Below are 16,467 nucleotides of genomic sequence, written 5' to 3'. Positions count from 1 at the left end.
TTTGAGGCTATAAACCAGCACAGTTTAGGAAATTTTGTTGATTCCTTAATAAGAGAACATATTTCATTTTTTTAAAACAATAAATTTAGAAATCTATTAAATAAGAGCAGTTTTAATGAGATGATGCAGGTACACAATATTTAAGCAAATATGAAATTAGAGGGCCGCAGCAATAACCAGAAACATGGTTGGTAACAATGATCAGGAACATGATTACCCAACACTGGCATCTGATTTGCTTTGGATATTTTGAGATACTGTCATATAGACTAGGCTAGTCTTAAGCTCGCAAATCTCCTGCCTCCACTTCCAAAGTGGGTGGATTAAGTGTAACAGTTAGTCCTGGCTTTGTAATCTTGCTTAAAAAGGTTACTGAGCAAATTGGCCTTTCTAACAAAAGACCTCATGCTTGTTTAATAATGTTTAAGAAGCATATGGCAAACACATAGTTATAAATTTATAGTTATATGATACTTGAGTAGAAAAAGAACTACTCAAAAAAAGTAACTACATCAGGCACATGCCTTTAAGAGAAAAAAGATATGTGTAGGAAAATGAGAAAAAGAAAAAAAAAAGTATAGCCATCCAAATGACTTAATGATCATGAAAACCTAAACTCCAATAAATTGACCTAAATTAAATGTAATTCACTGTCATTTTAATTTTACCATAATTCTTCAGGATTACTAATGATACCTAAAAATTATCATGCTATCCACATGAAGCATTGGGGCATGTAGGCATCACTGAGCATAATCCAGTGACTAGCTAGCAACCCGATGCGCTTTTTCTGCCCAATTTAACATCACCACAGGAGATTTCACTAGCCTCCTCATGACATCATGAGCCATGAGCTGGATGTGATTTCATTATCTAGAAGGTTAGTTTCATCACTGCTGGTTCCTCACTTTAAAACTTCTAAGAGTGAGTGAAATTGTGTCTTTTTTTTTTTTTACTTGAATGTTGTATTAATGGGCATTATATTAAAATATTTAAAAACCTTAATTCATTTTCAAACAAGATGTATTACTAAATTAGACTTAGAGGTAATTCAGTAAGGATTGGCTCTTAAGTCTAGCAGAGGATAAATATAAATAAATACCTTGAAAAATCATTACAGGAAAGATTATCCCTGTCTAGCTTGCATCCTGGAAAGCCCCGGATTTCCTTGCCAAGATGTGACAATTTTTAGATGTGAAGAACAGGTGAATACATGTTAATGAGGTGTACGATAGCAGTATCAGGTCAATCATGTAAGCACTCTGAGTTTAAATATCTGGGAGATTATCAATCTATTTTGATATGTCTGTGTGGAAAGGGTACACGCTGCATTTTGTTGGCACCATAATTTATCATTTTGTTCAAGAGGTGGAACAATGTCAAAGGCAAAACAGGCAAACAGATCAGAAATAACTCTTATATCCCAACTGAGGCTTACATTCACAGTTCTATAGATAAGTTTTTACAGCAGTAAGGGGCAGCCAACTTCGTTTTCATCCTTATGCTCTGCTACTTGCTAATAGACCTCTGTTCAGTATATTCATTTATTTCCAAAATTATCATTCATTTAATGGATTGAAGAGTAGGTAGTGATGTAGAAAACATAATTTTTAGAAGTCAAATTGTGTCATATCTTTAGCACAGTATTGAGAAATAAGTTGTTTTTCTTTCTTGTCTTGGTAAAACATCCATTTGTTATAAATGAAAAGACTAATCATGAGCTACTCTAAAACTCTGAATTCTTAGAGTTGTAGAATACACAATTTGGTAGTGCTTGATTGTACGCTTAACCAAAGTGACCAATTTTCTCTTCTCATGACCACAATACTACTGAATGTAAGAGCTACCTGTTAAGATCTTCCAAACAACATAAGTACTTTTTCTTTACTAGATATTTTCTTTATTTATACTTTAAATGTTATCCCCTTTCCTGGTTTCCTCTCCAACCCCCCCCCAATTGACCCCCCTTCCCCCTGCTCATCAACCTATCCACTCCTGATTCCCTATCCTGGCATTCCCCTACACTGGGGCATCAAGCCTTCTCAGGACCAATGGTCTCTCCTCATTGCTTACTTTTATGAACATATGAAATAATATTTCATCAACCTATATGGTGTATGTTGCCTACTTGTGTAAAATTAAATAAAATTTAAATCTTTTATTCTAAAATGATCTAACTTTACTAAATTTAAAATATGTATATGGACACTGTTAAAATACAAAAATAGCTATTGAGTAAAATATCATTAGACACTGAAGTACTATAAATCTAAATTTAAAGATTGTTGTTATCATTTATCAGGGAAACAAATTCAGAAGGCACAGATGATAAAACTTTCATTCTTTTAGTTTGTTATAATAACAATACCTCTTTGCACTTGATGTCTTTTACTACCTGCTTGCCTACCAATCTATAAAATATGCTGGATATTAAGATAATCTGTCAAGTTCAAATGCAAAATTAACAAAACACAGGGATGACTATACTATATTATGATAGTACCTGTTTAGTAGAAAGCTCCATTGCCGAAATAGTTGTTGGTTCCTAAGAAATAAACAAAAGAAGTGCTTGATAAATGAGAAAAGTTAATGAGTAAATTGGTTAACACACTTACAAGCTCTGAGAGAAATAATGTCACTGCCTACAACAAATACTTTAAGTGGAAATAAAATCTGTGAAAGAGGCTAATGAGGTAAGTGCTAAATAAGCGAAGCAAACAAGGGCACACTAGCATCATCTAGATATCTCTGGGGATCCTACCTGCAGTTGGACTTGTGTTTGTCGCTCAATGGATGGGCCTAGAGACAAGTCAGGAGGTCTATACTAAGCCAAGAAAATGTAAATTGTCTACATTTCCCCCCTTCCTTACCTATTTCTTAAACTTTGTTGTACTCTATTGCCCTTCTATATGTATGTAAGACTAAGACAGGCAGCACGTGCTTTCCTTGGTCCTTTAAATAGACTCTGATCATTCTAAGCTGAATGTCATTTCTTCTCTCCACCGCTCTGCCCTCTCCATCCAGCTCTTCCTCTATATTCCCTCTCATCTTCGAAAGCAGAATTCACCAGCAGATTCCATTATCCTCAAAATACTTTTTGATTGCTTCCTTTTAGCCCTCCTCCTGATCTTCTTTGTGCCTCTCTGACAAGTCTGACAGTTTTGCCTTCCTTTGCAGATTCTTCCCGTTCTCCCTTCATTTCACTGAGCTGGGCCACTCTGTGCTGCTGTCAAACCCATATGCACAGGCAGCACTGAAGAGCTCCACTTCAAACCTGATGGCAGAACTGAGCACATGATTTTCTTAATAACTTCCGTCCAAGCTGCCTGATGTACGAGTGAAAAGAATGATGGAGGATGTGCGTTACCTTAATGGAGTAATTTAGAGATTCCCTAATACTTTTCTACTTTATATCTTAAATGAATGATACAATTATCAAATGTAATAATGATTTCTTAAAGAATTATCAATCACAAAGACAACTGGGGTAAAAGTTATGTCATGCCACTGTGTCTACACAGAAATGGTGTATTTACTACTTAGGAGTATCAAGTCACAAAAGGAAAATTTGTATTTGATTATAAATATTTTGCTTTAAAAGGGGTTTTGTTAATTAGGATGCTGTCCCTGTGCCCTCTAGTAAGTCTGGCTAAGGGTTTATCTATCTTGTTGATTTTCTCAAAGAACCAGCTCCTCTTTTGGTTGATTCTTTGAATAGTTCTTCCTGTTTCCACTTGGTTGATTTCACCCCTGAGTTTGATTATTTCCTGCAGTCTACTCCTCTTGGGTGAATTTGTTTCCTTTTGTTCTAGAGCTTTTAGGTGTGTTGTTAAGCTGCTAATGTGTGCTCTCTCTAGTTTCTTTTTGGAGGCACTCAGAGCTATGAGTTTTCCTCTTAGAAGTGCTTTCATTGTGTCCCATAAGTTTGGGTATGTTGTGGCTTCATTTTCATTAAACTCTAAAAAGTCTTAAATTTCTTTCTTTATTCCTTCCTTGACTACGGTATCATTGAGAAGAGTGTTGTTCAGTTTCCACGTGAATGTTGGCTTTCTATTATTTATGTTGTTATTGAAGATCAGCCTTATTCCATGGTGATCTGATAGGATGCATGGGACAATTTCAATATTTTTGTATCTGTTGAGGCCTGTTTTGTGACCAATTATATGGTCAATTTTGGAGAAGGTACCATGAGTTGCTGAGAAGAAGGTATATCCTTTTGTTTTAGGATAAAATGTTCTGTAGATATCTGTTAAATCCATTTGTTTCATGACTTCTGTTAGTTTCACTGTGTCCCTATTTAGTTTCTGTTTCCACGATCTGTCCATTGATGAAAGTGGTGTGTTGAAGTCTCCCACTATAATTGTGTGAGGTGCAATGTGTGCTTTGAGCTTTACTAAAGTTTCTTTAATGAATGTGGCTGCACTTGCATTTGGAGCATAGATATTCAGAATTGGAATTGGGCCAAAAAGTAGGAGGGGGGGGGTAGGGGAGGGGGGAGGGGGGACTTTTGGGATAGCATTGGAAATGTAAATGAAGAAAATACCCAATAAAAATTTTTTTAAAAGAAAGGTTTTCCTTTTTTTTTTTTTTTTTTTTTTTTTTTTTTTTTGGTTTCTACAATATTGGTGTACATTAAGTAAAACTGAAATTAAGTATGTCAGGAGAAACTGCCCTGGCAACTTTCCCCTCTTTATCCATTTCACATGAGAATTCCTCATGTGACTAAAGAAATAACTAACCATGTGAGTTCGTATTAAAGAAATTATATAGTTGAGGCTCAAGAGCTAGAAAACTTAACACACCAATGCAATGAAAATAGGAAGTCTAAGTTCTTTTAAAATATAGTTGATTAAAATTTTATTTCCTATTCATTGATTATGCAAAAGCAAACATCTATAAAGCAGATAGAAATGGGTCTTCTCATATGTAAATTATAAAACCAGAGACAAACTCGAACACATGACAGATTCTATAGGGTCATACTATGGTTCAAAATTCTAGATTAAGATTATAGTATCTCTTAATTAATATAAATGCCTTTGTTATTTATACCAATAAATTAATAACGGTTTTGAATATGTACTGCCTGCAACTGAATTTTAGTGCACATTGTCTTCCAATGACATCCATTTAAATAAGCTGCACATTTTCTGAGAAACAACTGGTGACAAATATGAGTTCCACGTAAAGCAGACGCCGCTTACTAAGCAGTTTTCTTTTTTTTTTTTTTTTCCATTTTTTATTAGGTATTTAGCTCATTTACATTTCCAATGCTATACCAAAAGTCCCCCTTACCCACCCACCCCCACTCCCCTACCCACCCACTCCCCTTTTTGGCCCTGGCGTTCCCCTGTACCGGGGCACACAAAGTCTGCGTGTCCAATGGGCCTCTCTTTCCAGTGATGGCCGACTAGGCCATCTTTTGATACATATGCACCTAGAGTCAAGAGCTCCGGGGTACTGGTTAGTTCATAATGTTGATCCACCTATAGGGTTGCAGATCCCTTTAACTCCTTGGGTACTTTCTCTAGCTCCTCCATTGGGAGCCCTGTGATCCATCCATTAGCTGACTGTGAGCATCCACTTCTGTGTTTGCTAGGCCCCGGCATAGTCTCACAAGAGACAGCTACATCTGGGTCCTTTCAGTAAAATCTTACTAAGCAGTTTTCTATGACATTGGTTTCAATTGCAAATTTAGTTGGTGTTCAAGCAAAACATTAAAAACTTAGCATCTTTTCAAGATTTTCTATGACTCAAATTTACTATACATATCCTAGATATTTCAATTTAGTCATTATTAATCTTTTGCTCTTGCAAAGCTTTTCAACCTGCTGATCCCAGGAGATTCCGATTTAGCTTACTAGCTGCTTAGCGCTGGAAAGGAAGCTCCTTCAGAAGAAGTTAATAGACTGGAGTTGGAAAGCACCAATTATGTTTTACATTTGAATAAAAATTAAACTCTTTCATTTGTTTGCTCAGCTGTTCAAGGAATATTGCATCACTTGGGCTTAAAATGCAAGTGTTATTGATGTAACTGGCTTGAAATCCTTTGCACTCAATAGGACTATAAATAAACTCTTTTGTCCTCATGGCGCCATGACTGAATGTGAAACTTAACTGACTCAAAAGGAAAGCTCATTGGAAGGACGGGGTGGAGGTCCCTGTACTGTCCAGTGAAGGTGAAAAATTACCATGTGTTTGGCTTTTTATATCTTCTTAAAAAGACAATGATATGGAAGCCCAGTATGCTGGAGCAGATTTTTTCATGTACAATTTTCTAAAAATGAGCACTTACCAGTTAGCTTAATTTTACTATAAAAAGCGAATCTTTAAGAGTTCATGATGGTAATCGTCATTCTAAGAATGAATTGATGATCCATTAACTAACTAGCTCATTCAGAAACACCTAGTAAGTAAACCACTGTCAAATTCAGATGACTTCTGTCAAATTACAGTCAGATTCAGGCTGTATGTTTGTGCTACAGTGCTATTTCGAATAGGTATGGCCATGTTTGTTGGTTTCTTAGTCCAATGCCCAGGCTGACTTTACTTTACCTCTTATTGTCTATTAAAATTTTTACTCTGCAAAATTGTATTGCCAAGGAACATTTATCTTTCTATACAGTGACTGGACCATGACTTTACCAGAGTAAGAGTTATCTCATAACCAAAACCACTGGAATGTTCTGTGATTAGCTCCGGTGTTTTCTTAAAACAGATCTCAAGATGGCAAGAGGTATATACTGGTTTTAACCCAAGAATTTATTAGTATTCAGTCTAAAAAAGACTCATAAGAACATGGTCTCATGAAGGTGGTAATATGGGTAACCTAACATAGTGTTTAACTGTGTTTAAACACTATAAGAGTGTATCAGCTTGGTCATGGCCTTACATCTTTAGCTTGTGTGTTTACCCTATCAAGCTGTTGTAAAGCTCAGTTGATCTTTTTAAACTGTATTTTATTTTAAATGGAATGACACAAGTGTCAAATAGAAACATAAAGACCATAACACTTTCCTGCTTTTCATTGTATGTGGCTATCACTTTAATGTTTTGCAGTTTTTCGTTTTCTGCTGCAAAATTAGACAAAGCTTGACAGTGAAATATTCCAATTTCTATCCCACAATATATGTATGAACTTTGGCTGATAGAATAGAATGCTGAAAGTAAATATTTCTGTAAACTCTGCCCAAAGATGTTTTGTCTGCTTGCATGCCAAAGAAATAATTGTGGCAATATGCAGAGTAGAAATCAGGAGGAAAATGCAAACAGCTCCTATAGAAGAAGTTTACTATCCAAATGCAACCATTTTCTAACACAATTTAGACATATAAATAGTTTCTTCCTTTACAGAACAATGTTAAGTATTCATAATCATTAGAGAGTGATAAAGATTTTTTTTCTCATTATACCTTAAGTGCCATAAAATTGTGTCCTAGCAATCACCACAGGTGTAAGTTTGAAATGTATTTCTTTGGAAATCCCCAATTCAGAACAAAGTATTGTAGATATTAAATATCTGTATCTGCTAATCTGTTGGTGCTCATCATCCTTTTGCTAAAAGCCACACTAGCTTAAATTAAACTTCTTTCAAGTTGGATTTTTAAAAAAATAATAGATCAAGGAATACAGTAAGATGTGAAATGTAAACCTCGGATTCCAGAAACATTAAAAGGGAATTTAGCTACAATATATATAGCATTACTACCAAAACATGCATAATTTATTTAATAAAATACAGAAAATTGTGAGAAGATAAGAAAAATTATTATTTGTAGATTTTATAACATGACTAAAATGCAGTAAATTTAACTCCATTAAGTGATAGCAAAAATCAGTCTTTGAAACTGAGATGTATAGCCCAGAAGACCTTTTTATCATAATGAGGTCAGAGACTGAGCCTACAGTGGTCATATCTCTGTCTCTGTTGCTCTGTCTGTATCCCTCTATCTCTGTCTATGTCTTTTTATCTCTCTGTCTCTGTATCTCTCTCCTTCTCCAACATATGAATATTTATAAAAGCCTGAATATATGAAAGGTGAAAAGAATTATGGGTCACATAGTTGTCTATGAATATTTGGGTGTTTATAAGGACATTGTACCAGTGTGCCCCATGACATTATTTACAAACGTTAAGTTAATAATTATTTAAAAATTAAGTTTTTTTTCTGTTTCTATTAGAGAATAATATAGAATCAGATCACCAGGACTACACTGTGTTATTTCTCAATCACCTTCCCCATAATCTACAATCTTACTTGAAGACTAAATTCTGTGAAGAAAGAAGTCCTTGCAATCTTTATTATATTTCACTTTTGTATCACTACTTTTTAATAAATGTTGACTGAATTTATACTTTAGGCTTAGAGATATAATAATGAATACCAGGCAGCCACTTATAAATTTAGCTCTCACAGCCCATAATTTGTTTGCTAATGTAAATGGATTCTATAGTGTATGACAGCCCATTTGGATAATTACACTTTTCAATTTATAGGTTAAGGTTCCAATGTGTCTGCCTTTTAAGGTAACTCACTTGGCATAATGACTGGCCACAATCAGTCTAGACTCTATAACAACACTTAAAAATGGCCAAAGGAATAAATTTTTAAAGTCAAATTGTTACTTCACTGAGTATTTAAATTAAGTCTATGTTGAACATATATCAGGAAGTTAGTTCATTTTTAGTTTTGATGGGAAAAAGCAATAAAAAATAAATATTAATGGTATTTACTGAACATATATAAGGAAGTTAGTTCATTTTTAGTTTTGATGGGCAAAAGCAATAAAAAAATAAATATTAATGGTATTTCAGTTAAGCACTCTGGCACATGTCTATAATCCCAATATGTAGGCAGTGGAGGTAGTAAGATTAGAAGTTCAACATCATCCTCAGCTACATAGTAAAGTAAAGGCCAGCCTGGCATAAGGAGACACTATGTAATCATAGCAAAAGAAAAACAAGTACAATTTCACCATAAAACATCCAAAGACCTTCTAGGTCTGTGTGATTCAGCTAGAATGTCACACTTTCAATCACTATGGCTGGAGTACAGACATGCCCTTAGTATACAACTTTAATCCCAACCAATGAAGATAAAGTTAGTTTGTCAAAGGAAGCATCCATGTTTGAAAGTGACATCTAATTGAGGGGCAGACAAAGTGATGAATCAGAGAAAGACTTGACAGATGTTTCAGAGAAAGGATAAGCTCAGCTCTCATGAGAATGTATAAGAAAGAGAGGCTACTTAAGAGAGCTTCCCAGATTTGGGTGAGGGGGAGACAATTTTACTGGGATAGTTTTACAGAGACAGGTTGCAGTGAGAACAAGCTAGACACAGGTGAAGACAGAACAAACCAGAGAATAAGAAGCCAGAAGCTAAGAGCACATTGTCAAAGATAGTATGAGGCCAAGCTGAGCCACTGTTAGAAACAGAGAAGATGGATTGAATCAGTCAGCTTGAAGAGGAATTTTGAGCCAGAATGTATGAATTGAACCAGCCAGGCAATATTCAGAGAGAACTAGAAAGGGTGAGCTTTTTCAGCAGTAAGCATCCAACTGTATCTACGTCAGTGCACCCAGGACTTACATATCAGGCCAGATATACTATAAATTGTGAGAGATGAGATTTTGAATGGGGAAGCATTTGCTCTTCAAGGTAAGATATAAATAATGCAAAATGTAAATCATATATTTTATTTTTTAAAAAACAATATAGAAGCCAGGAATTTTTGGGTCTTTACATTTAACTTCAATGATACTTTCAAGGTTTATTTTGACTAATGTCTGGCTTTCTACTTGACACACTAACTGGAAAAGTCTACAAGAGTACCATGTACTGTGGCTTCAGTGTTCAGTTGTCTTGGGAGATGACTGGAATTAGTCAGCACTCACCCGGAAGACGGTCATTTCTTCCAGAAGAATTTCTTCTAGGTCATGCCAAGTCTCCTTGGGGACTGAAACCACTTTAAGAACGGTTCCAACATCTTTCAAAGAAAGCAGAAGAGAAGGTTACAACTTAAGTAGATTGGAACAGAGTTCATTTCTAATGTAACAATAGGAATTTTGAAAAAAAATTTTGTTCTTCTTGTTATTGTTTAATTTTTAACCTTGTGGACTGGGGAGGGTGTGTGCTTGCTATAGCACTCATATAAAGCTCAGAGGAAAACGTCTAGAAATAAGTCCATGCATTCCGTATTGCTAAAGCTGGGTCTTTTGCATTGTTTGTGATGCCTTGCTCCCTATTCTAGGTTTGCAGGCCTTCGAGCTTCTGGACCTCCACCTTCCATCTCCCCACAGAAATGCTGAGGCTGTCTCATACTTACTGTATCTTCCAGAGCTCTGAACTCAAAATGCTTAACTCAAGCACAGCAAGCATTTTCACACCCTGAGCTATCTCCCCAGTCCCAAGAAAACAATCATTTACCAACCTCACTTTTTATATTTCTTTTCCACATGGGTACATGTATAAACTTCGACATTAAAATCCATTTTATTCTATTAGTTTGTAATCTATAAAGATAGCCTTGGAAACATAAAAAGTCAATTTAAAAAACTATATCAACCTTTAAAAAGATTTTAACCTGAAATGTACAAATTTTCAAAAATACAATAAACACAACAAAAACTGACTAAATCAGATAACATTTTACTTTTTCATTACAGTTTATGAAGAGAAAACAAAAACTAAAAAAAAGTTACCAATTTGACATGACAGACTTTTCCAGGCATATTTTGACACCAGAATGTGTCCACAGAGAACTCTGTGGATATGAAATGTAAAGAATGTTGTCCATCTCTAGGTACAACACGGACCTCAGTATCCATCAATACATCCCTCCAAGAAAAGCTGCAGCACTTACAGGCCCTTCAGGCAGGTTCAAGTAATACTGAGGTAATGACGGACAATGTCATTTCTCAAAATAAACATTTGAGACTACTTAACCATAACTTTGTCTATAAGACATACACTGAATGATCAACTTAGAATCTTAAGAAAATTTATATTAAAGAATACAAATTATTGAAAAAGCATTGGATATATCTTTTAGAGATTTAAGTTACTATCTAAATTTCATTGTCAAGAGAAATAAATGCCTGATAAAAAGATCTGTCTTTTTTTTTAAGTTTCATTTAAGTTTCATTTTACCATGTTACAGGTGTGATTCTACTCTTTGGAAGAAGGCAAATAGCATCTCCTTTGGGTAAGATGTAGAGTCTAAACAATTTTAGCTTTTCATAAACTTGAACAATTTTTTGGAGCTTCAGTTTTTTGTTTTAACAAACTTCATCTTTTTCCAAAGAAATTCTTACTGCTGTGCCAGAAATGTAAACTAATATATTCATTCTCTTGGCAACTCTCCTCAGTGGATTGTCACAATGTACTCTGTGTGATCAAGGCTATCCTTTTTAGAATCTAAATAGTCCACTTTTAAGAGGATCCTTCATTGTTTACAGGACCTTAGTCAACTCATAACACCAAAGATTAAAGGGAAATTAGGTTAATCTACTTAGTCCCTCCACAGGGTCTGCTGGACCCAAACACAACTTATCTGTGTTCCAGATCAAGTTTTACCGAATAGTATTTCAAACAATTTCACACAAATTGAATCAGATTACTCAACAAGGATCAATGTGCTATGAAGTGAAACTTAGTTAAAAGATAAAATTACTGTAATCAGTTCACTTGCTGACAGATGACCCTAGTCTTTACTGACATGCAATCATCCACATCATACAACATTCAACATCCTCATGAAAATGGAGTCTTAAAGACAGTTTGTGTCCTAGAAGAATTAAGTGATCATGATTGGTTTTCTTTGTCCAAATACCCGGAAATAACCTTGTTACTTTGAGAGTGGATAAGGGACTTCTGAACCAGTTTAAACTATAGATGGAGAACAAGGCTGGTGTGACATTAATTGAACAAATCCAGTTACTCTTCAGAGATTTAGTTAAAATTTGACATTAAAAGATAAGCTACTATTTACTGAAAAGGAATACTGTCTTATATTTCTTTATTATATTTGTAACTTCAGGTGCTACTCACAGTTACTGATTTTTATGGAATCTCATTAAGATTTTTTTTTTATTTTGTAGGAAAATTTTCTTATCCGTAAAAGTAGAATTTAATGTACTGCTGAGAACCTGACACCATTAAACCAGATATCATCAGTATTTCGCAATAAAGTAATGAAACTTTGATTCTTTAAAGTCATTTTACTGCCTGCTATTGTGCTGTAGCCAATGTAATTTTCTTTCTGTTTCTCACCAAGGGAAAATAACTGTTATCATATAATGTTTCAATAGAACACTCTGTTTCCTGTTGATTTATGTCAGTTAATGAAGTTAATGAAGACTAGGTATTTGTTACCTTGAAATCTGACTCTAAATAGCAAGTTTCAGATTTGTAACCGGTACTTTCATAAATAGCACCATCATTTAGTGAGTTTCGGGAAACAAAATAACATGTCATAGTAATAATAAGGTTGATTCTGAAAATGTACCTGTAGACATTTGTTTCTAAAAGTGAGATTAGGAAAAAAAAAAGCTATCTGATGAATGTTGAATAAATTCTCTGATAAAGATGTTTTTTTATATTTCACTTACATGATAGTAAGAATGAACAAAGTATATGGCTAACCCTTTTTTTGATTAAAGATTTTCATTGGTGGTAATGTTAAGATTCAGGTAAGTTTGTAGTAACATATTGGTCATTTATTGAATATCCTGGGAATTGCAGTCATGATTTGACAAAATTGTGTGTGTGTTCTCAGCCAGAATAATTTTGATTAAATTTTGATAATTGATTTGATAGGTATTAAATTTACATGATATCCCTCATTCATCTTTAATCTGGAACTATCCTTTTACTCATGGATGTGACATTTTAAAAATTGTAGACCAGCATTTTTGTAGAATGATTATAGTTTTCTATTTGTCTTGTATTCTTTTTAAAAATTTATTCTGCTCTCATATATTATATCCCAATCTACTCCTCCCAGTCCCTATCCTACCTTCCCTCTCCCCCAGATTTATTCCTCCTCTCCTGTTTCCCTTTTGAAAAGAGCAGGCCTCACAGGGCTATCAACGGAACATGGAGTAATACGTTCCAGAAAGACTAAGCACATACCCTTATATTAAGACTAGGTAAGGCAACCCAGTAGGAAGAAAAAAAAAGCCCTAAAGCAGATACCCACTCCCACTACTAAGAGTTCTGCAAGAACATAACATACATGCAGAAAAGAACTAGCTCAGCCCCATACAGTATTCCTGGTTGTCACTTCAGTCTCTGTGAGCCCTGATGAAACCTGCTTTGTTGATTTTGCAAACCATGTTCTTGTAGTGTCCTTGACCCCATGGTTCTTAAATCTTTCCTCCCCTTCTTCTGCAGGATTCTCCAAGCTCCACGTAATGTTTCACTGTGGCTGCATCTGCTCCTATCAACTGCTAGGTGAAGCCTCTCATGACAATTATGATAGGAAGAAAATTTATTTTAAACAAATGTATCTTGGACCATCTAGAGACTGCCATATCCAGGGATCCACCCTATAATCAGCTTCCAAACGCTGACACCATTGCATACACTAGCAAGATTTTATCGAAAGGACCCAGATGTAGCTGTCTCTTGTGAGACTATGCCGGGGCCTAGCAAACACAGAAGTGGATGCTCACAGTCAGCTATTGGATGGATCACAGGGCTCCCAATGGAGGAGCTAGAGAAAGTACCCAAGGAGCTAAAGGGATCTGCAACTCTATAGGTGGAACAACATTATGAACTAACCAGTACCCCGGAGCTCTTGACTCTAGCTGCATATGTATCAAAAGATGGCCTGGTCGGCCATCACTGGAAAGAGAGGCCCATTGGACACGTAAACTGTATATGCCCCAGTACAGGGGAACGCCAGGGCCAAAATAATGGGAATGGGTGGGTAGGGAAGTGGGGGGAAGGGTATGGGGGACTTATGGGATAGCATTGGAAATGTAATTGAGGAAAATATGTAATAAAAAATATTAAAAAAAATAGATACCATATTTCAAAAGGTAGACTATTCTTATACCTTGACAATGAAGGTAGAACTTGGCCTTGGTTCTCAGTATACTTTGTAAGTTAAATACAGTATTCTGAAAGAAAATATACAGTTGAAATACAAAAGTGTACCTGTTCCGATGAACATAACATCATACTGGCCATCTTCTGCATCCACTCGGTCTACAACAATTTGTGTGAACTGATAATTTACATCTGTTTTGATCATGATCGGGCGATTATTTATAGGAAACACTGGGTTGTACATGGCTGGATGACTTCTTGCAAAAGTTATGACATCATCAGGAAGGTCCTTTGTGGAGTCAAATCCGCCAAATGTTTTACTGGGACACTATTAGAAAGAGAAGAATATTCTTAAAATAAAATTTAATGACTAAGCTTAGAGATTATAAAATAACATGTATTTAATGGTCTAAGTCTAAACTTATAATTATTTCCTATTACTTATATTTGAAAAAGACTGAATAATTAAGCATTAGTTATCACCTGCATTCATATACTTAAATTAGTACATGAAATGATCAGCATATATTTCTAAATAAATATTAATTCTCCATGTTAATTGCTGTTTAGTCGCATCATCACTTCTCAGAAAATCTTGAAATGTATCTGAGTATTCAATTCTCAGAAGTCTGAAGCCTCTGATAGTTGCATTAGCCTCCGTTCATTTCTATAATAGCTGTGTTACATATGGATAAAATATGCTATAATTCAATGCAATCAGGATATTTAAAGAAGTTTACAAGACACTTTTCTTGTATTATATATAACTGTTTTTAGTTTAGAATAACACCCAAATATTAATACCAACTAAGAAGAAATATAAATTATTCTTATTGTCTGACTCATAACATAAGCCTGAAAACATATTATTAATGACTTTAATAAAATAAGATAATCCAGAGGTTTCATTTAGTGACTATCAGTGTATGGCATAGCAACTAACCAATCAAAATGGAGTCAGCACGGCTAAGGTAAATATATACTGGTACAAGAAGCAGGAAAGAATGCACGGTTGTGAACTGGCAGTAAACCAAATCTGGATAGAAATATTCTTCTTATAAATCAGTAAATAGATTTGAGGAAATGAAAATTTATTGTCCCCTCACTATAATTGATTATGTAGAACAGTGTTGTAGAGTAGAGTAAAACTGGATACAGTTTTATATATCTTGTCTTAGAGTTCAGTGATGCTGAACATTCAATGTAAGTGCTTTAAAGATAAAACGTTATTATGAGATGATCCTTATCTTACAAGGTTAGACTATGAAATCAACCTTTTGCCAGTTACTTGACAAATTCATTAACAATTCATGAGTAATTAAATAATGTTTTCAAGTGAGAATATTATTATGTGTATGCATATGTTTGATCCATATATGGATTAGATCTGATAAAACAATATACTTCCAGTTTTCACATAAATTAGAAACTTATTTAAATACTGTTATAGAAATATCAACTATCCACATAAAATCCTATAGGAAACTATACAAAATTTAAAGTCTTTTAAGATTATTTATGGGGCTAGAGAGAGGACATGGCTTCTTTCAGAGGACTGGGATAACTTCCAGCATAGTATCCACAAGATGGTTCACATCTGTCTGTCATTACAGTTGCAGGGTATCTAATACCCTCTCTGGGTCGTTTTGTTTTTGTTTTTTAGTTATTGTACATATGTGATGTACAGACATATGCAGGTGAAACACCCATAAACACAAAATAAAGAATATATTCTATAAAACAATATATGTGTTCTTCTTTATGTCAGGTAAGGACATCAGGCACAAATTTAGAATATGTGAATAACAACTATAGTAACAGATTATTTCAGTTTTCCTATGACGTGTTTTAACTATATCGTCTACTGTTTATTTTTAAAATATAAAATATAGTTTGTTATAGGATTTTTCTTTACATTTTAACAATAGAATATTATTTAAATATTGTATATATGACCACCCATTAGTAGTCTTCTTGAAATGAAAGTCTGAGCTGTCACTTTTAATAAATTCACCACATTCTCTTCTTCTACTCCTGCTTTAAGCAATGGAGCACAGTGCTGGCTGATGTAGTTTCTCATAACAATTTATAGTGAACAGTGAGTTAGTACTAGTTCATGGTACTAAATACTGGAACCAGTACATAACATAATTTTATCATTGAAATGGGAAAAATAATTGGCTGTGTATATCTATACTGTGTGTGTGGTGTGTATATCTATTCTAGTATAACAATTCTCATATAAAAATGTCCAGAATATAGTAATTTCTACATTTTAATTGCTATTATTGATTTCACATATATAATTTATATTCATATTAAAAGGCATTTTCAGCAGAGAATTTAAGACATGGAGTTATGTCAGCCACAAGAATATAAAATTGTCTACTAAGAAAAAAAAGGAAAATTTGTT

The 16,467-nt window shown here is 34.4% G+C and overlaps 1 protein-coding gene across 7 annotated transcripts in view; it reads right to left on the bottom strand.

Annotated features, from left to right (window-relative positions):
- The window catches only part of Sema3a (sema domain, immunoglobulin domain (Ig), short basic domain, secreted, (semaphorin) 3A), a 478,664-nt gene that overhangs the window by 23,353 nt on the left and 438,844 nt on the right, over positions 1 to 16,467 (bottom strand). For all 7 annotated transcript variants that reach the window (XM_006503557.4, XM_011240665.3, NM_001243072.1 and 4 more), the window contains 3 exon segments: positions 14,163 to 14,382; positions 9,896 to 9,987; positions 2,504 to 2,545 (listed from right to left, as the gene is read on the bottom strand). In XM_006503557.4, coding sequence (XP_006503620.1) covers positions 2,504 to 2,545; positions 9,896 to 9,987; positions 14,163 to 14,382 — 354 coding nt within the window.

Source organism: Mus musculus, chromosome 5, assembly GCF_000001635.26.
Source record: "Mus musculus strain C57BL/6J chromosome 5, GRCm38.p6 C57BL/6J".
NCBI classification, from domain to species: Eukaryota; Metazoa; Chordata; class Mammalia; order Rodentia; family Muridae; genus Mus; species Mus musculus.
The sequence above is the reverse complement of the archived record's forward strand: the minus strand, read 5'-3'. Positions and strand labels throughout refer to the sequence as shown.